Here is a 21549-nt window from a genome sequence, read left to right on the forward strand (position 1 = left end):
CTCAAACCCTGCAATGAGTTATAAATAAGGGTTTGCCTAGGTCCTGATCCTCAGAGAGTTACAGATCTCACCTACAGATCTGGTTTTCTGTGTTCATTTCCTCACCATGTGAGCAGGAAGAAGTCTCCCCTCCTTCCTCCCTTCCTCTCCACAGTGCCTCATTCCTTACATCTGACCCATAGATGGCTGGATGAGTCCTAGTCTCATCTCAAAATAGCAAGCCTGGAGGAGAGCTCACCCATTCTACAAATATTTACTGAGCACCTGCTAGGCACAGCGCTCTGGGGCACAAGAGTGACAAGACAGGGCACCTGACTGCCCTCCAGAAGGGCAGATGATGAAAAGCAAGAAAGCTGGTAAGTGAGAGCCCTTCACCTCGGTGCTGGGGAGACCCGCTCGTACCTCCGCCGGCCAGACCCCGAGCACATCTGACACCTGCGGGACTGCTTGGCTTTGCGCTTGGCTCCGCTGCAGGATGGGCACCTCACCTGTGGACACAGCAGAGCCTCAGCCCCCGCTGGCCTCCCAGGGAAGAGGGGCAAAGGGCATCCTGAGACCCGCTTCAAATCCCAACGTGGTGACCTTGAACAAGCCACTTCCTCTCCCTGGGCCTCCGCTCCCTCAGCTGGAAGGTGGGAGGGGTGAATGTTGTGGACCTTTGGGCCCCTCCAGCTGTAGCCTTCGAAGATGCTACATCCTCGCCTCTGTGTTTCTCCTGAGACACCATCCCCCCCTGCTCCTCTTGGGTCCCCACCACCCCTGAGACTGCACCCTGACCAAATGGCCATGGCCAGAGGGACTGGGAAGAGGGACAGGCTGGCTGAGTTGGGGATGAGGAGCTCGGTCTTGGAAAGGCCCCAAGGCTACGCTCCCACAGTTGGCTCAGAGTGGACTGCGGAGACACTCCAGGAAAAGCCTAAGGGAGGAGGGTGGGGAGGAAGGAGGGCAGGGGTGGAGGGAGGAACACAAAAGACCACAGGGAGGGGCTCCAAGAAGTCCCGAAGGAGGCATATGGCAGGAGTGAAGGCAGAGGTGACAGAAGGGCCCCCCAGGTGGCACATGAGTAGGCGGAGGAACGTACACAGCAGGGGGAAGGTGGGCGTCCAAAGTGTGGCAGGGCAGGTGGGCAGAGAGAAGGATGGAGGAAGGCGTGGCCTAGAGTGGCAAGTGGTCAATGTGTGTCTGAAAGATCAGAGCGAAGGGGGAGAGCGGAGGACACGTGAGGAGCGTGGGCTTCCTCCTGGGAGGTCAGCAGCCCTGAAGGGTTCTGAAGAGGAGGCTGATGGCTCCAGAGCCTGGCTGTGAACTTAGGGACCTGTACTAGGTTGAACAGTGTCTCCCCCGCCCCCAACCACCACCACCATTTACATCCACCAGAGAACCTCAGACTGTGCCTTTATTTGGAAAGAGTCTTGGCAGGTGTCATTAGTTAAGATGAGGTCATGCTGGACTAGGGTGGGCCCTCACAAGGACGCCTGAGGAGACCCAGGACACACGTGCAGAAGGCCACGTGACAACAGAGGCAGAGGATGGAGTGGTGCAGCAAGGACTGGGGACTGCCAGAAGCCAGCAGTGTGGCTCAGGGCCTCCAGAAAGAACCAACCCTGCTCACACCTTGATTTTGGACTCCCAGCCTCCAGAAATGTGAGAGAATAAATATCGCTTCTTTTAAGCCCCCCAGTTTGTGGTAATTTATTACAGAAGCCCTAGGGCACTAACTCAAGGCCCCCATCTATTCTGGCCCTCAAAGCCCCCTGAACTTCACCTTCTCAGACTCATCACCGAATACTACATGTGCTGGTCACCTGTCGGTCTTCCCCAAGGACAGAGGGTCCCCGGTGGGAAGGCCCCCAGGTCTGAGTCCTCTTACAGGGGCCCAGCACTGAGCGGGTACTCAGTCTCAACAAATGTTTGCAGACAGATGAGAAACAGAGACAAGAATTAAAATGATGAACCATAAACCATCGAAGTGAACAAAGGCCAGTAGCAAATGCCCAATCCAATTTTCCCATTTTACAGGTGAGCAAACAGAGGCCCAGAAAGGGAGGATGACTTGCCTCAGGTCACACTGTTAGTGGAGGAGTCCCGGGCCCCCAGCCCAGCCCTCCGTCCCTGCAGGGGCCCTCCTCCCCCAAGATCATTAACTCACCAGCAGCCACCCAGGACTCACCATGCCGGCCCCATGGCAGCCGCTGCATTTGTAACGCCCACGCCCACGACATTTGTGGCATCCCTGGAAGTGAAAAGCTCTCCTTGGCTCCAGTTTCCCAAGCACCAACGCCTCCTGATTTCACCAGCCCCACACCCACCCCATGGCGTCCCCAGTCCCAGGCCCAGCACGGGAAGACGGCCATTCCCATTTGCCTAGGATTCCACAGGGCCTTGAATGCCAAACCAAGGAGATCATATTACCATCTCTTTGGGGCCCCAGCCCAGTCTGTTCTCCAAGCTCCATGTCCTAACTCATGGTCCCAGGCTAAACCACAAAGGCCGGTGTCCTTGGCCCACTGAATAGCTAAGAGGTCTTTGGGAATGGAAGTCATAAAAAAAATGCACAGCATTTCTGTGAAAGGCAAAGAGTTAGCTATTGGAATCTAATCCCTGAATCAAAATAGCCTTTCCACTCTTGAGAAAAGAACGAAACCCGCTCTGGACCTCTCAAAGTCCTCGTCATCATATGATGCTACGAAAACTCAGAGGGGAAAGTTACATGCTTGAATCAAGGTTTAAAGTGAAAATGAGAACATAGGAGGAAATATCTCATCTGTGCTTTTGTAATACATTGTAATACATGCCTCGCCTTGTGTCATGATTATACTTCCATAAAATGGGACAGAAGTCAAATTCTGTCCCTTTACTGACTTTGCTGAAAATCCAAATAATGTTTGAGCTTTATATCTGTTTCATTCATCACTTCAGCTGTTTACTTTCAGGCAAAAATAAAAAACAAAAATAAATTAAAAACACTCAGATGGTCTAGGAATGTGAACACTCACTGTTTAAAGCTGGTGACAGTTTGGTAAATGGAATCATCCTTTCGCTATGTGACTACTCCCTAATTTGCATGGAATTTTGTATGGGTCTATATTCCACACTCTGGGTTTCCTTAGAGTTCGCCTTGCTGATAGCCAAGGAATGAACCACCGGTCTGCATTCTGGGTTTCCTTTCTAAAAAGATAAAGTTTGAGGAAATATACAGTGCCTGGGAAAGCAGCTCAGAGAGAAGGGCAAAGATGCCAACAATCACGTTACCTTGACCAGTGACGAGTGAGGGACTTGAAACTTCCTCATGTCTTCCTGAAACATCGGGGGGACCTGGACCCTGATGTCCCAAAGCCTGGGGGAGGTCCCTCTTTGTGGCCCATCCACTGACTGGTCTGATATAGAAAGGGATCATTGTAAGGCCAGTGAACAGCTGCAAGGACAAGCTTTCATTTATTTACCAAATAGTACAGAGCTTTCACTTGACGCCAGGCATTAGGCAAGATCCTGGGCTACGGGACGGGTAGACAAGGAGCCCCTCAGAGTTCATGGTTAAGCACCCAAGTGTTGGGAGTTGAACAGACCTGGTTTGACTCCTGATTCTTCCACTTCCTAGCTGTGTAACTCCAGGCAAGTTACTCTACCTCTCCGACCTTCAACTCTCTTCTCTCCCAAATGAGATAAATATAGGGTACCCACCAGATAGGATGGTAGTGAAAATTAAATAGAAGGCATAGAAATGCTGAGCACCGGGCTGGCCCCTGAGAGGGATCAATAACAAGAACTACCATCACTGGGGCGCCTGGGTGGCTCAGTTGCTTAAGCGACTGCCTTCGGCTCAGGTCATGATCCTGGAGTCCCAGGATCGAGTCCCACATTGGGCTCCCTGCTCAGCAGGGAATCTGCTTCTCCCTCTGACCCTGCCCCCTCTCATGCTTTCTGTCTCTCATTCTTTCTCTCTCAAATAAATAAATAAAATCTTTAAAAAAAAAAAAAAAAGAACTACCATCACTATCGTGACCGTCCCCACCTCCTTCTTTCTCCTCCCCCCTCCTCCGTTCAAGGAGATAGGACAGGGGCAACCACCATACGAGGTCATAGGATATGCAGGGAGCTTTGGACCAGAGCTGCATAAAGGCTCTGAAAACTCAGAAGACTGGCTCCTTCTATTGGGGAAAGTGTCAGCAGGTGAAGAAATCCTGAAAGGCTTCATGAAAGAGGTGACACAGGAGCTGAGTCTTGAAGGATGAACCAGAGTGGTCATCAGAGAAAGAAGAACATAGGGCTCCCCAGGGAGAACCCTCAGCCTCCAAGCGCGGTTCAGCAGCAGGTGGGATGGCACAGTGAACAGGGTCCTAGGGACTCCGGGAGGCACTGGAGTTGGCCTCAAAGGCAGGCGGATGCCCAAGCACACACGCTGCCTTTGTCTGTGACCAAAGGCAAACACTAGACTTTCTGCAAACCACTTCCCAGACAGGAAGGATTTGCTGAGATCAGTGCTGGAAAGTCCAAGATGAAAGCTCACCCTCTCTTTTTCCAGGGGATGGGGAAACTGAGGCTGCCAGCAGAAGCGCATCTTATCCAGGGTTAGTGGCTAAGACGTGTCCTGCTATTTTCCACCAGCCCCTATCAGATTTGCTCCCAATTAAACTGATTTCACTTACTAGTAAAGGGTTGAAATGTCCATTCGCTTATTCTGGATTCGGTAAAAGTCTCTAGTCGATACTACAGAGGGAAAAAAGCCCAGCATGTTCACACTCATGCCCTTTAGGAAGACAACATTATACAAAACGAAGAAGCTTCCCACCTGCTGAGCCTCAGAGGGGAAATCGACAGGCCCCACTCCCAGCACCACAGGCTGCTGAGAAGAAGCTGGCAACGACGATTTCTGCTCCAGACACCCCCAGACGTCTGCGGGGAGATCAGTCAGCCCCAGGAAATCTCTCCTGACAGGCTCACAACTGGGGTGGTTTCAGCCCTCCATTTCTTTATACCCAGAATGTTCTACAAGGCAAGCTGCGGAGCAGCAAAACTGCCCTTTGATAGATGGAGACCGATGGAGTCTGCTTCTCCAAACGTCCTCTTCGGAGGAATTTTTCTGCCCGATGTCAAGAGCCTCCTTCTTGAGCTCCTCCACAAAAATCACAAAACAGGAAGGGGTCTTGGACACCAGCTGGCTCCTCCTTTGACATTGGAGGAGACAGAGCTCAGAGAGGCTGGCTGACTTGCCCAAGTTCACACAGCTACACAGGCGCTTCTTCCGCCAGCCTCCTGTCCTAAGCGCTCCCTGCGAGGCTTGTGTGGCTTTGGTGGGACCGTACGCTCTCCTGTGCCAGTGACACTGGAAAGTGTGGACTCCAAACCTGTCCCATGGCCCAGTCAACGCAGAAGGTGACACAGGTACCTGTGGTGGCCTCAGCACCAGGATCTCCCTGGAGCTTCAGGCCCAAGGGTAACGAATTAATGATTCCTTGGCACAGATGTGACTTGGGGGATCAAGGGGGCCACATGGAGCTTTCTCGGCCCACCCCTGCTGGAAGCAGGTTAGTCATGTGTCAAGGACGTGGACTTTGGGCCAGCAAACCCCAGTTAGAGTCCTAGCTCTGTCACTCCCAGCTGTACGTTTGGGGCAAGTAACTCCACCTCTCTAAACTTCCAGTTCCTCGCCCTTGAACAGGTGACCGTCATATCTACCCTGTAGGGTAGCCACTGAGGACTTCATATGACGTATATGTGATGTGCTTCCCATGATGCCCAGCACGTTCGAGCTTTTCAGCGGACCACAGACCAGAGAAGCGGCACAAAGGGCTTCAGGGTCACCCCTCTTCATACGCGCCACCCCCCCCAAGACTCCTTTCTCCCGTTTGCCATCACACAAGCCGCCCCCCACCCAGGACCTAATGCCTGAGGCGCCCCAGGGTGCCCGCCAGGCCCAGGCCCCCTTACCCTGCAGAGGGTCTGCTGCTTGAGCTTCTGGATGACGAGGTCACCGGCGGCTGCGCGGCCATAGCAGCATTTGGAGCTCACAAAGCTGAGGAGGGCTTCCCGAGCCACTTCCTCTGTCACCATGGGGACTCTGCTGGGGACAGAGCACAGAAGCAGGGTCTCTGGAAAGGGCCTCCAGGCTCCGCCGGGCCAGCCAGCCCGCTCTTAACCGAGGCCGGGAGAAAGGGAAGGGCCTGGCCGTGGCCCACCGTGGTGGGAAAGCACTCAGGGCTCCATCTGGGGCGGGCGTCTCTGGCACAGGGAGCTGTGTGAACAGACGCCCGCAGCGGGAACACAGTTCTTTCCAGAGGACAGTAAAACTTCTTTAGCTAAAGCGCAGGGCTCACAAGAAAGGCTGAGAGAATCTCAGAACTCAAACACACACACACACACCTATTTAAACATGAATTAGGCCATTTTACAGATGAGGAAAACTGAGGTCTGCAGAAGACGTCACACAGCTAGAAGGAGGCAAAGTTAGGCTAGACCCCGTGCCTGCCCTTGGAGACCTTGATCTCAGCCAGAGGAGCTGGGAGCAGGGTTCACGGGAAGACCCCGGCCGGGAGCTCTCTGACTGAGGTGCCCACAGAGAGCACCGTGAGCCCGCTGGGCCGCAGCGGCTGTGGCTGTGAGGGGAGCACAACCAATGGGCACCTCCTTGGCGCTCTCTGGAGGCCTCCCCGTCCTCCTAGAAAAGCCTGCCCTGAGGCCCAGCTGCCATGTCCCCTCCTAGCCAAGCCCTCCCCTGCCAACACCTACCGGAAGCAGGAGTCCCCTCCTCCTTCCCCTCCCTCCCATCTCCATTTACTTCTCCACAGCAGCCTGACTCCCAACAGTAGGACAGGGATGTCTCTCATGCACAGGGATGTCTCCAGCACCCCGGGCCTGGGGCACCGGGGGGCCTGCGTGCATGCAGGAGGTGTGGGGCCCAGAACGGCCCAGAGGGTTCCACGGAGGAAGCGGGGTCTGCCCTGGGCACGGAAGGTGGGCGGCCAGGGAGGAGAAGGGAGCCGCTCCAGGCTGCAGTGGGGCCGGGAGCACCCAGGAGACTCCTTGGAGGCAGGACAGAGCCACCCAGCCAAGAGGCGGGACCCAGAAAGCGGGGCTCCACCTTCTCTCTGCACAAAGCTGGCGCTCTGCCCAGAGTTCTGGGCCCAGGGGTCAACAGACTGCTTCGGTGAAGGGCTAGAGAGTAAATATTTTCGGTCTCAAGGGCTGTGCAGTCTCTGCCTCACTCACCCCCTTCTGCTGGTGTAGTACAAAAACAGTCACAGACAGTAAGCAAACAAGTGAGCGTGGCTCTCTGTTCTGATAAAACTTGATTTACAAAAATAGGCAGTGGGTTGGATTAGACCCCGGGGGCTACAATTTACAACCCCTGGTCCACACTCTGGTTCTCAACCCCAGTTTGGTAGCCAAACAGCCTGGGGAGCTTGGTAAAATACACATTCCTGGCCTCTGTCCCTGGAGAATCTGATCCAGCAGGTCTGGGATCCTGAGGCCCTGGCAGGGTTGAGGTCCATGGACCCTAAAATCCCCAAGGAGGGCTCTTGGGGGGGCGGGGCAAGGGGGACATCCTATGTGATGGCACCAGCTCACCTGTGTTCCATGAATGAGGACCAGCACCTTTGTTCCAGGGGTCTCCCGGGAGCCTCCAAAGGTGGGAAGAATATCTGCTGTCCTGGGGGAGAGGGGAGGGAGCAGGGGCTCAACAGCCTAGCCCAAAGGCACAGATGTTTGTGGGGCGAAAGAAGGAAAGACTGGCTGAACGTGAGGCTGAATGAGACAAAGGGAAAGAGCCCCACATGCTAATGCAGCTAATGCAAGAAGAATGGTTCTCAAACCAGCATGATTCCAGTCTTAGACAGGGATATGGTCATGGAATGTTCGTGGACACAGGGCTGATGCCCCATGTCCTCCCATTCCCCCCCAGTGGTGAGAAGAGGCTTCCCAGGGTGCCCCAGAGGAGAGGCAAGCCATCCCAGCACTGGCCTGGTCCAGAGACGTCTCCCCCAACCAGCATGAGCCCCAGGAAGAAGCTGCAGGAACCAAGACCTCACAGACTTACCACCTCCTTGAAGAAGCCAGTCACAGCTGGTCAGTCTCTCCAGGAGCTCGGCTGGGGGCGCCGGAGGACTCTCGGCCTCGAAGCTAAGGTCCACCACACCTGTGGGAGGAAGGCAGGCCTGAGCCTCTGGGGGGTGGCAAAGAGAGAGGGAGGGGCGGTTCACCGGAAGCTGCCAAGTGAGGCTGGGTGCGTTATTTTTTTTTTTAATTTTATTATGTTATGTTAGTCACCATACAACCTGTCATGGTGGTTGGCACAGAGTAGGTACCCAGCAAGCAGGAGTTGCCGTTCCGAATGTTTTTCTCACCAGGATTATTCGTGCTGCTCCTATCACACCCCACCCATCCCTGCCTGCCCTGCAGATGGGTGCCCGAGTGAGACTGGCTTAAACTGTGAGCCTTTTCAATAACGCACCCAGCCTCCATACAATAACGCACCCAGCCTCCATACAATAACGCACCCAGCCTCCATACAATAACGCACCCAGCCTCCATACAATAACGCACCCAGCCTCCATACAATGCGTTATTGAAAAGGCTCACAGTTTAAGCCAGTCTCACTCGGGCACCCATCTGCAGGGCAGGCAGGGATGGGTGGGGTGTGATAGGAGCAGCACGAATAATCCTGGTGAGAAAAACATTCGGAACGGCAACTCCTGCTTGCTGGGTACCGACTCTGTGCCAACCACCATGACAGATGCTTTAGAAACAGAATCGTACCCCAGGACCCCAGGGGACAGTGACTGAATTAGAGAGGCTTAGACGCTTCTCATCAAGAGATGCATTTGTGTCTCCTCGTCTTGGACGCAGGCAGGCTTGAGACTGCTTCGAGCAAGGGAACGCTGTGGACAGAAGCCATGAAGAGACCACAGCTTCTACTTCTTGCCCTCTTGAGCCCTGAGCCGCTGTGTAAGACATCAGGCTGCCTTACCGGAGAGACCACATGGACCACATGGAGACCCGAAGACCACATGGAGAGAAGCCCAGCAGAGCGCAGCCTTCCCGCCACTCCCCCATCCTGCCGAGCCAGCAAGCACATGAGCAAAGCCGTCGGGCTCCGCCAGGCCAGGCCAGCTGCCCGCTGAGTACCCCTGAGTGACCCTGTTACGGACTGCGGGTCCGTGGCGCCCCACATTCATATGCCGAAGCCCTGACCCCCTCATGGAATGGTATTCCGTGTTGGGGCCTTTGGGAGGTGATCAGGTTTAGATGAGGTCATGCACAGAGCCCCTGTGGTGGGATTAGTGCCCTGGCAGGAAAAGAAAGAGACTCGGGCCCTTTCTTTCTCTGCCCTGTGAGCTTCTGGTGAGAAGGCAGCAGGCGGCAAGCCAGAAGCAGCCTCTCACCAGCCCCGGGTCTACCGGTGCCTTGAGCTTGGGATTCCCAGCTTCCAGAACTGAGAAATAAATGTTTGCTTCTAGTAGCCAGGAAGCCTATGGTGTTTTGTCGTAGCAACCCACACTGACTAAGACAGACCCTAATGGATTATACAAGGAGCAGAAGAATCAGCTGAGTCCTGCCCAAATTCCTGACGCACAAAACCATGAACTATAATAAAATGGGGGCTGTCTTAAGGTACTGAGGTGCGCAGTGGTTTTTTTTATGCAGCTTCCCATAATAGGCAGTCTTGGCTCTGGGACTCCCCACAAACCTGAGCAAGACTTTCTTGGAGCCACACCGCAGTCTGAGGCGCCTTGCTTCCCACTCTCCTCTCACAGGTATACACCCCTGCGGTGTGGTCCTGCAGGCGGTCTCGGCCCACACCTGCTCCCGCTGCCCTTTTCCTTTCGCATGTGTTTCTGAGGGACCTCTGACACATGTAATGACACCAGTGGGTGTCTGCTTCTCAGATGGCCCAAACTGACACTTGTCGCCCCATTCTCCTAATGGGGGGATGGGGCTCAGAAAAGCTGTGGCTCACCCAAGATCATGAGGCCCGTGAGTGATGGAGCTGGGTTCAAACCAAGACTCACTGTCCTCCAAAGCCCATGTTCTTCCCAAGTATTTTTCATGAGGCAGCCCCTGCGGAAGAATCACTCACTACATACCTGCTGTTCAAACCTCATCTTCTACACCTGAAACTCATGTAACACTGCATGTTAATTATATTTCAATTTTTTAGATTTAAGTTTATAAAAACCCTCAACTTGATCTGCCAGGCTATGAAAGAGATACCCATAGCCCTGAGTCTCCAAGGAAGGAAAGCATAAAAATAAGAATTGGCTCCCAGAAACGCTGGACAACTCATAAAGCATCACCCCACACCTGCTGCTACACCCCACCCTCCCACCTGGAGATACAGAAGGCAGGACTTCTAACTCTGCTCTACATGAGGAGTCTGAGGCTCAGAGTGGTTACTCCAGTAGTCCAAGGGTGCACAGCAGTGAAGTCAGAGCAGGCTAGAGGCTCCTTGTTCCAGTTCCAGCACACTGGGCCACCCCATAAACCCATTCCCTGCAGCCCCCGAGCTGGGGGACAAGAACTCCTCAGCTCTGTCTTTCCAGTGGCCAGTATGATTACAGGAAGTTGACTTTAAAGGGTAAGCTGATAAATGGTCGGTGGAAAGTAATTCTCTCTGCATGAAGTCACTGAACACACTCTGGTCAACAGCTGATCCAACTCACCCCCTAGATCCCTCCTTTTTTTTTTTTTTCCTCAGCTCTTTAAAGCCTAGCACTCTTTCCCTCTACAAAAATAAAAATAATATGCCCTGTCCTTTCAAGTTTAATAAAAACAGAGTCCAAAAGAAGCAGCAGATCCTATTCTAAGTTGGAGCAGCTGGGGCTATCTGGACGTGGGAGGGCAGATGGGGAGGAATGCTGAAACCCACGGCCATGCACGTTGGGGGGGGTGGTCATTAAGACAAATGAACCATCTCATTCTTCCACTCCCCCCAACTTAGAAATGTCTCAGTCCTCTGACAATAAGGAATGCATACGCATCTCTACGGTTTCTCCTTGCAGGAAATTTACAAAGGAAGCTGAAATAGATGAATGTGTATAGATGTAGAGAGTACTTTTCTTAGCAGGAAAGCTTATCTTTGTAAACAAACGACTCTGTGCAGAAACAGGTGAGAGACCTGGGGTAGAGATGGGTGTGATGCAAAGGGACGTCAACCCAAAGCTTCACACTGGTGCCTGCTGAAGTGTACTGAAGTCCCCAAGATGATAACTCATTGGGAATTATCATTCATATCTTGGTTCTGAACATTGTTTGCTCCTGATAAGTGGATTAGCATTTTCAGCTATTTTAGCCACCAGGGATCGGCAAACCTTTTCTGCAAATAGACAAGTAGTAAATACTGTCGATTTTGCGGGCCATACGGTCTGTTTCAATTACTCAGCTCAGCTGAAAGCGGCCATAGATAATGCACAACTACGTAAGCATGGCTTTGTGCTAATAAAACTTGACAAAAACAGGCCGTGGGTCAGACTTGGCCCTTGAGCCTTATTTTGCCCATGCTGCCCTAGACACTCGTGGGTAGATTTGAGGGAGGGTCAGAAAGAGGGAAGCTGGAATTTGAACCTTTCTGGGACCAGGGCCCGTGCATGTCATTGCAATTCCCATGAGCCCGGTTATCAGTGTTAAGGATAAAGGTCAGGGTTGGATTGTAGCCAAGGCTGTCTGTCCGGAGTCAGAATTCCTGAGGCACGGTGGTTAGGAACCTGGGCTCGGATACGTCTGAGTCATGGACTGCACGATACTGTGCCAGCCACACATCCTTGCAGAACTCAAGCCCCTGCCCCCGAGCTGTGAAACAGAACAGATGATATTAGCGCCCATCTAATAAGACAATGTGCACACAGCTCATAGCCCCGAGCCTGGCATTCAAGAAACGCTCAGTCAATGCCTTGGACCTGAGGAGGGAGGGTCTTGCTCTTTCTTTGTGCTCCTTTAAGCCAGAGGTGAAAATGTCAAGCATAGAAAGAAAGGCAAGACCTGCACAGCCCTCTCCCCGGGGAAGGCCCCCGCCCAGCCCGAAGTCTTGGGTCTGCTGGGGCATCCAGACTCTGCGCTGCTAGAAGACAGAGAAATGCCATACAGCTGCGACGTCTGGCTGGAAACCAAACAAAGAGGCAGGAAGAGGGGAAGAATAAGAGGTGGGAAACTCAGAGCTCCATCCATCAACCAGGAGCCACCCTGACCTCGCAGGGCAGTCGTAATTCGTCAGAACTAAATTAATCTCACCATTATGTTATGTACAAAAAGAAAGGGCTCCGGGTTGACCTACAGGCAGATGCGTCATTTCCTGTGCAGATCTCAGCGGGTCCAACAGGAACGTGGACGTCACGGGTCATTGTGTGACGCCCAGCGTGGGGCACTCCAAAGGGGGCCCCCCCAGCTGCATCACTGTTTCCACAGGGTCGGGGCTGAGTTGCAGCTGGGCCACCCCACCCTAAGACATGCATTGTGTCCTGTGGCTCACAAAGGGATGGTGCGGGTGTGATCTTTTTCTGCATTTAACGACAACCACTGTTTTCTGTTTTCCCGGCTTTGTGGAAGCACGAGACTCAGAGGTGGGATCTGGGGCAACGAGCTCACAGGTTCACAGCAGAGCCAGAAAGAGTACTTACGACTCAGATCCTAACTCTAAGCCAATGACCTTTCCACTTTGCTGAACGCCCTATCGCTCCATGCAAATGGCATCAAGTGGTTGCTGAGAAAGCTTTGCAAAGCATCTCTAAGGTAGTGCTCACCAGCTACCAGCAATTTTTCTTTTGTGTAGAAAGGAATTTTTCTTGTGGAGCAAGGTATAATTAATGGATAACCTCTTTAACTTCCTCTTTTTAAAATGCCATTCCCTTTATTTCTGAGGATAAAAGGAGTCCACATCTTCTGCCTCTGATTCCAGGACTAATCATCTTAAAAACACTAAAATCGGTCCACCTCTCTGTTCAGATGGCGCCCCACTGCCATCTTGCTTTTGTTTCCTACCTTGTCTCCTCCAACAGGCGTGAGGGTCCCTTTCAGACAGAGAACCCCCCCTTCCTGCATACAGTCAGTGCCCTTAAATACACTGTGGTTTGAATGGCACTAAAGATGGTACAGGAGAGACTCAGGTGGTCTAATCCACACACACATAAAAGAGAATGGGGTTGGCCAGGAGCAAAGAGGAGAGGCAAGTGGGGAATTGTTGAATGGGGTTCGAGATGAAAGGATTCTGGAGATAGATGGTGGTGATAGTTGCACAATAATGGGAATGTACTTAATATCACCGAACAGCACAGGTAAAAAGGGTTAAGATGGCAAATTTCGTGTTACGTGTATTTTACCATAATTTAAAGTAATAAAAACAGGAGAATCAGGTGATCACAAGAGAAAGAAAAGAGTCTTGCTTGCCAAGAAGAACAAATAATTGGCTACGTTATGTAAGAGTCTTCATAGCAAGACCAGAAAGGCTGACCAGGCCATCCCACCTCTTAAACACCGCAGTGGCTCACTACAGCCTAAAGCTTTTTTTTTTTTTTGAGAGAGAGAGAGAGAGAGCACAAGCAGGGGGAATCGGCAGAAGGAGAGGGAGAAACAGACTCCCCACTGAGCAGGGAGCCCAACGCGGGACTTGATCCCAGGACCCCAGGATCATGACCTGAGCCGAAGGCAGACACCCAATCGACTGAGCCACCCAGGCGCCCACCACAGCCCACAGCTAACAACTAAGCTCCGGCCCTTAGCAGAGAAGGCCCTGTATTAACTGGCCCTATATTACCTGTGGAGTCTCCTCCCCTGCTGAGGTTAAAAAACCTCCCCACGTTGCCCAGAACAGGTGAGAGAAGGGAAAACAGTCCCTTGTGGCCGGCGAGGGGTGGGGACAAAGAACAGAGCAGAAAGGGGGGAGGAGAGAGAAAAGCCTCCTTGGGGCTTGAGAGGAGAGAGACGTGTGGGAGCTTTCAGGTGGGAGCCAACGAGAACATATTTGGGAGAGCAGACACAAGGCCCGCCGTGGGAGTGAGATCAGCATCAAGAGAAACGGGGAGAAGGCCAGGGCGAAGTTGTCCTTGGAGTTCTTCAGGCCCTCTGGCATGCCAAGAGACAACCTGGCAAATGTTACAACAAATGTCCAGTTAGTTGGGATGTGTAAGTCTTGCTCTGTAGAAAGCGTCACCATGCCAAGACAGGGTCACGGGGCAGGGAAGGCAAAGGGGGTGTAAGGGCTGGCTTGTCACTTCAGGACACTGATGTTGGCCTTCACCCTGGCACGTGTACCATGCCATTTCTCCCAGGCCTTGTTCGGGCTGTTCCTGCCCAGGACGCACCCCCTCCACTCCCTCAGCCTGACTCAGCCCAGGCCTGACGTCCTACAAAGCCTGCCTGGGGGTGCTGCCCCCTCACTGTGCCCCTCCGTACTCTGTTGTCACTTTTGCCAAACAGCTTTCTAAGAATTATTTAGAAGAAGTCCAGCTGGGGGTCTGCCTCCCCCACGAGGCTTTGAACACCTGAAAAGTAGATCAGTGCGTTCATCCTTATTCCCCCATCCATGAGCACAGCTCCAAATAGCTAGCCTACTGTGTAGTCTGGGGGGAGAGTCACTTTATTTTTTAGGGCCCTGGTCTTCTTTCCCTACAACAGGGCTCAGGGAATACAGTCAGTGGGAGGAGCACTTGGGAAAACCGAGAGAAAGGGACACTCTATCTTTCCATTAAGAGCTGCCCCATGAGGTCAGGGCCAAACTGGCAGGGAGGGCCTGCACTCCTGGTGGCCGTACCTCCCTCCTAAGGGATGTGCGAGATACACTAAAGCCCCACGGTCAGTCACCAAGGCCCTTGGAAGCTGGGCCCCTACCATGAAGCCCAGCATCTTTCCCACCAAGTTACCCTGACAGCTTCATCCAGTCTCTGGTCTCCAACTCAGAGCTGGGCACGAAAGAATGTCTTTGGGCGACAGAGCTGGCCGGGGTACCAAGGGAAGAGTCCCATCCCTCAGCACTGGGTCACTGATGGTGACAGTGGTGTGGCTTCAGATCATTTCTCCCCGTCCCCAGCTCTCAGCGCCCAAGAGTAAGGAGTTGCCATCTGGGTCCTATTGTCCAGAATCACAGCAGCCCCCTCCTCCAATTATGGGGTGGGGCTCGTCTGACTTGAAGAGGCTCTTGCACACCATTTCTGGGAGGGGATTCAGTCTGTAATAAAATAAGTTGTATTACAAGGAATATGATTTTTAGAATAAGGGAGGGGATTTTTCTTCTTCGTCTCTGGGCTAGGATATCTCCCTCTAAGAGAAGAGTGATTGAAACCACATTACATCTGGGCCTATTGGAAAAACAAGGCCTGGTCATGCTAGAAAAGAAAAAACTCTGAAGGCTTCTTATTTTAAACAGGGAACAGACCTGTTCTGAGTAGCTTGGGGGCAGGGGTATGGGGGGGTTGTAGAATCCAGACCAAAGAGTAGAAGTGCCAGGGAAAGAGAGATCAGCTAAATGTAGGAAAGAATTCCTGACCGCCTCAGCTATGGAAGGCGGACCGGCCCATCACCGGAAGCATCTCAGCCAATGGCGGGAGGTGTTGCCATGAGCCGAATGCTGTCAGAGCTAAGGCCGAGTTAAGAGACCTTCATGCTGACTTCCACGTGGACGCCACATCCCAGAATGTCTCTGTCCATGCCCACTTTCTGTCCCACAGTGTGTCATTGGAAGAAGATATTCTCTCTCTAAAGCTGCCCACATTCCGGACTCAAAAACTGAGGGGACGACATTTTCGTGACTGGGGAGAGTAACTCAACTGGGACAAAGTCCCTCGCCTAAGGAGGGACGTTTCAATTATGTAAGTCCCATAGGAGGCTCCCTTTCCGAAACCTGGACAAATACTGACCAGTTTCAGAGTTCATCAGCATTGTTTCTAAAAACTTTTCTGAACAATCTCATACCTTGCAGTAGACCCTATGGTTTGATTATATTGGAAACCAGCATGTAGGGTGACACTATGACAGAATCAGAGTCTTTAGAATTTTAAGGGAACTAAAGAGTTAACCTTACTCTCACCTGGCTTACCAAAAGGCATGATGCCAAAATAGAAACACTGCAGGTGATAGTATTTTTCATTAATAGCAGTTTAATTTTAAAGCTCTGGGAGACAGAATCTGATAATTTTCTAGAGTCAACATTTATTCCATGCTTACTCGACTCTGAGTGATGCTGTAGGCACTCCGCATCCAATTAATCTTTCACCACTTCTTCCAGATGACATGATCTATGTTTTTATTGTGAGAAATGTAGCCCAGAGAGGTTAAGCGACTTGAGCAAAGTCACCCAACAATTAGGAGGCAGAGCTTGGATCTGAATCCAGATCCAGCTTAGCCCATTGTTACTAAGAAACTCCTATTGTAAACTGCAAGACTGATAATGGGCAGTGTTTCAAAGAGGAAAAACTGCATTTGATTATTAGTAGAACCTTATAAAATTATGACTACACAATTTCCAATATATCAGAGATCAGATTAGGTCCAGCTCAAATACATGATAAAATATCTCTGTACAGTCTCCCATTTCAATATGAAAAAGGATTCCAACAAAATTTTAAATGCGTTGCTTAGATTTACATGGGCTTATTTCATATCCCACTTCAGCTCTGAAACTGAAAGACAATAGAGCTGGACCTGCACAGGACCTTCAAAGTCCCCAAGTTCGGGAACCGTGAAAATGTACTAGTGTCACAAGCTTCTCTGGGATTCAAATGAAAGCTGAGGACCACCCCCCACCCCCTAGAAAACTACATTCATACAACATTTTGCCCTCACCTTCATGGTCTTCAAATTAGGGAATCCTGACCCATCTCCTTTTATAGATGGAGAAACTGAGGCTCAGAGAGGTTAAGTGACCTGCCCAAGATCACACAGCCAATTCATAGCAGAGCCAGGACCCGAACCCCAGCCTCCCAATCCCCAATCTGATACTCTTCCACACACTGTCCCTTCCAAATTCAGGATCAGACATTTTTTTTAAACATGGCACATTTCTTCCTAAAATGCCATTTCTGGGGCACCTGGTGGGCTCAGTCATTAAGCGTCTGCCTTTGGCTCAGGTCACGATCCCAGGGTCCTGGGATCGAGCCCCGCATCGGGCTCTCTGCTCAGCGGGAAGCCTGCTTCTCCCTCTCCCACTCCCCCTGCTTGTGTTCCCTCTCTCGCTGTCTCTCTCTCTCTAATAAATAAATAAAATCTTTAAAATAAATAAATAAAATGCCATTTCTGTCTTAATCTCTTTAAATAGTCCTTAGATTCCATTGTATTTCTGTCCCAGGAATGACAGCATTGGGGTCACCAGGACTGTGTTTCTCGAGCCATAATGAACACGCCCCTCTTTGCAAGAGGGAGATCACCAGTAAAGACCTTCCAGGAATGTCTTTCAAATTAACCTCACCTCAGAACTGAGCCCAAGTGTGGTATTCAGGCTCACATGTGGCTGGGGCGAGAGGGAGTTGGGGAACGGTCAGCCAGAGAAAGGAAGATTGAAGGATACAAGACTGGGACGGGGTTACCATGGTCAGGGAGGAAAGTTCTCGTCTTGGTTGTTACCATCCTCCTGCACTGCCCAGAGGCACATACTGGAAGAACAGCTAGCAGGCTGCAAATGGGCTTTCCACACAAAAGGAAGGAAGGAAGGAAGGAAGGAAGGAAGGATGCTCTCAGCAACACAGATCCAGAACCCAAGACAGCACAGAGGCCAGAGGGAAGATTTCGGCCAGTGCTGGCCACAGAAGTGAGCTCCCCAGGTCCCCCCGGCTGTACTTACTGTCGTTGTCACTCAGATCCCTGTCCATGGTGCAGACGTCCAGCCCAGGAGGTGTTTGACTTCCCTGTGGGCTCCGGCCACCGGCATCTGAGGGACCACCCTCGGCTCCTCCCAGAACGCCAGGCCCATTGTTACCCGATTTGAATACAACCGAGGGAAACATCTCGGGGAGGCCGTGTCCGTCAGAGCTGCTGCTCTGGACCCAATCTACGGGGGTCCTCGGAGCTCCTATTCATAAGAACTTCTACTCATCGGGCTCTGACGGGGTGCATCTAGTCACCTGTGTCCTCGTACAACCCTGTGGTTTTATGGGCCCTTTCAGGGTGCCCATTTTTCAGAGCCGGGACTCAAACCCTCATTGATCTGACTCTCAAGTCGGAGCTCCTGAGCACTGTGCTCGCTTGCTCATCTGTCGGAGGCAGGCTTCTAAGTGCTGTAGGGACAGAGGGAGGGGATACAGAGAAATGTAATAACACAGAGGTTACCTCCCCTGGGGGAGAGATGATATGGGTGGGGTCTCTGAAGTCTTAAGCGTCAACCTCCTCCTCCTCACTGGGGAAGCAATGAGGCTGGGATGAGGCGAAGCTCCAAAGCCATGCAGCACGTGGTGGGCAGAGCCAGATCCCACCCCGGGCTGCGTGGTCCCTGCTCCCACCACGCCAGCCCAGCCCCCTGTGAAGCAGCTGTGGGTTTCTCAAAGCCTCTTCCTGAACCTTTTGCATTGGAGTTCGAAACTCCTTCAACCCGATGCTTAGAGGATCACTCCTCTCTTCTGGATGAGTCTAAACAATGAACACCTGGACCTGGGTCTCCTGGTGGTGGGAGCAGACAGCTGTGAACTGGAGCCACCTGCCCTGCATCCCTGGCAATGACCCTCCCATCTCTGGCCAGGGCAGCCTTCCACCATAGGGCGAAGCAAGTACCCCATGCCCGGGCTTGCCCAGCCCAGCACTGGCCATGGGGCTGTCCCATGACATCCCTCAGTGAAGACTGGCTATTGCACTCACCCAGGGAAGTACCTGGAAGTGACTGGCCTGTCTTGGATGGATGGCCACGACACACACACAGATGGTCTCAAGGGCCCCTTTCATCTCTCTGTACTGCTTTCACCCTCATCGTTCACTGTCCACCCTCAACAGGATGCTAGTAGCAATAATAAAAATAAAAAAGCAGTACCAATAATTTGGCAAACACTTCTTAAATACAGGCAAATGACTCAATGCCTACAAATAGGTTTTTATGGTCGGTAGGAGCACTGAATTTCTTAAATTTGAGAGTTTTGTAAGTTTCATTACTGCATGTTCATGGGAAAGACCCAGATCCTGAGGAATAAATATGGTCTTTTTTTTTTTAGTGGAACTGTGTGTGCCTTACTGGATATAATCTTTTAATACTTTTATACATTAAGCAATTCTTAAGCCATTGTAGAACTGTCTCCATGGTAACAGAATTGCCATGAATGTGTGTGCCTAGGTGTGGGTATATTTTACTCTAAACATAATGTGTGTGTATGTGTGCGTGTGTGTGTATGTCTGTGTCTGTATGTGTTTGTGTGTGTGTATTTGAGCCTAAACACAATAGATAGATGATGGACAGGCAGATAAATGATAGATAGATAGATACATAGATAGATACATAGATAGATGATAGATAGATGATAGATGATAGATAGATAGATAGATGATAGATAGATAAGAGATAGATGACAGATGATAGATGATAGATGGATAGATAGATAGACGAGATAGATGATAGATGATAGATAGATAAGAGATGATAGATAGATGATAGATAGAAGATAGATAGATAGATGATAGATAGATAGATACTACTTGTGGCTTAACTAAAATATACCACTTTCATACCTCAAGTACTTTTTAAGCTGCAATGTATGCTTGCCTAAAACCCTCCTCAGCATTTGAAAGAGACAACCATAGGAAATTATTTAAACGGCAAACAGAAGGATCAGAATGTTAAACAGAGCAGAGTATGAAAGAAACCAGAAATCTGGAGCCTGCACAAAGTAGATAACCCTGTGTGGTATCTTAAGAACCAGGAGGTGCAGATCAAAGGGGGTGATAGTCCTTGCTGCACACGAGTTAGATCTCACAGCAGTAGGTTAATAAACAACTCTTAAAATACGCGGAAGATGAATAAACCAACTGCTAGACCTTTCTCATCTTGCTTAGGCATCAAGACAGGAAAGCTGTCTGTAACGGTGTGCTTGAGTGACTGAGGGCAAGGAATGTACCCATCAGCACCTAGGATTCATGGTGTCAGCAGGAACAAGCATCATTCATTCAAGGACCCAGGCCAGCATGAAGTTAATACTGGTACCCACCTCCCACAAGTACCAAAGGGGCTTTGGGTGGGAGAAGAGAGGCACCAAGGAGGTTTCTTCAACTCATTCTGTCTCATTGCTGTTGATGTCGGGAAGTGGGTTCTTTTGAGCTCTTCTTCCTGAACTGGTCCTTAGTGGTCCATGGATAGGACCCATCACTACCCATTCTCCACATTGCAAGTACTCATGAAACAGCTGCTGAATGAACATAGGTGTCCCAGAGCAGACTCTACCCATTTCCTTCTGACTGTGAACCTTGTTTGTTCTTGGAAAAAAAGTCTATGTAACCTCACTGGTTGGTCTCGGGGTCTTGAGGGTATGTCATGGTTACGGAAAACTGTGTTCAAAGCCCAAAAGTGGACACTGAAGCATGACAGTCCCTTTATGGAGCATCCCTGAGGACAGGTGAAGGGAAATCCTCCCAGGGCAGAACCGGGAACAGTGCACCTGGTTGTGCATTTTGCCTGCAAGAAGAAATGACAAGGTGAGGGTCTATACCAATTCATGGGCTGTGGAACATGGTTTAGCTGGATGGTCAGGAATTTGGAAGGAACATTACTGAAAAATTGGTGCCAAGGAGGTTTGAGGAAGAGGGATACTGATAGATTTCTCTGAATGGCTAAAGAATGTGAAGAGATTTGTATCCCATGTTAATGCTCACCAAAGGATAACTTCAGCAGAGGGGGATTTTAAATAACCAAGTTGACGGCATGACCCATTTGTGGGCACCAGTCAGGCTCTTTCCTCCGCCATTGATGCCATGGCCCGTTGGGTCCGAGTGGCAGGGAGGGAGGTTATGCACGGGCTTCCACTCACCGAAGCTGGCCTGGCTACCACTGAATGCTCAGTCCACCAGCAGCAAAGACCAAACACTGAGTCCCGATATGGCACTATTCTCTGACGTGATTAGCCAGCGACCTGGCGACAGGTTGATTACATTTAACCACTTCCATCATGGGAAGGGTAACACTTTGTTCTTCTGAAATAGATACTCTGAATATAGATTTGCCTTCCCTGCGCACCGTATGTCGATCAAAAACTGCCATCTCTGGACTCTAGCAAAAAGGGGGCAGAATCTGCCCCTTCTGAGACTAAAGAAATGATCAGGTTAGCCAAGCCTCCTGCTTGCCAATTCCCTACTACTACCCCTCAGTCCCCTGGTGGTCACCACTGGTTTTTCTCCCACCAAAATGGTAGCTACCCAAGATGGCCACTGTCTGTCCCAGGCTTCCTAATTAATTCACTTGGGCTGGCCCCGGGCTCTTGTTTCTCAGTCAGTAGGAATCACTAAGGGATTTGTCAATAATACAAATTCCCAGGTTCTACCCCCAGAAATCCTGATTAAGTATGTCTGAGGTAGAACCCTGGATTATGTCTCTTTTTACAAGAGCCCCAAGCAATTCCAACTCAGGGGGTCTACACTTTATTTATTTATTTGACAGAGAGAGTG

General features: G+C 51.1%; 1 protein-coding gene across 10 annotated transcripts in view; it reads right to left on the reverse strand.

Moving 5' to 3' along the window:
• SSUH2 (ssu-2 homolog) overlaps positions 1-18420 on the reverse strand; it is a 28825-nt gene extending 10405 nt beyond the window's left edge. The window contains exons 1-8 of one of the 10 annotated variants that reach the window (XM_081821326.1): positions 17759-18420; positions 8036-8134; positions 7567-7648; positions 5929-6061; positions 4647-4707; positions 3253-3377; positions 2150-2233; positions 403-488 (exon numbers count right to left, since the gene is read on the reverse strand). In XM_081821326.1, coding sequence (XP_081677452.1) covers positions 403-488; positions 2150-2233; positions 3253-3377; positions 4647-4707; positions 5929-6061; positions 7567-7648; positions 8036-8134; positions 17759-17921 — 833 coding nt within the window. In that variant the 5' untranslated portion in view covers positions 17922-18420. Of the gene's footprint in view, positions 1-402; positions 489-2149; positions 2234-3252; positions 3378-4646; positions 4708-5928; positions 6062-6726; positions 7033-7566; positions 7649-8035; positions 8135-17758 lie in introns of those variants that run through there. The other 9 variants (XM_081821336.1, XM_081821319.1, XM_081821314.1 and 6 more) reach the window with 9 other exon arrangements.
• Between the last annotated feature and the right edge of the window lie 3129 nt (positions 18421-21549).

Source organism: Leptonychotes weddellii, chromosome 1, assembly GCF_054177405.1.
Source record: "Leptonychotes weddellii isolate Sample4059 chromosome 1, ASM5417740v2, whole genome shotgun sequence".
In the NCBI taxonomy this organism is placed as follows: Eukaryota; Metazoa; Chordata; class Mammalia; order Carnivora; family Phocidae; genus Leptonychotes; species Leptonychotes weddellii.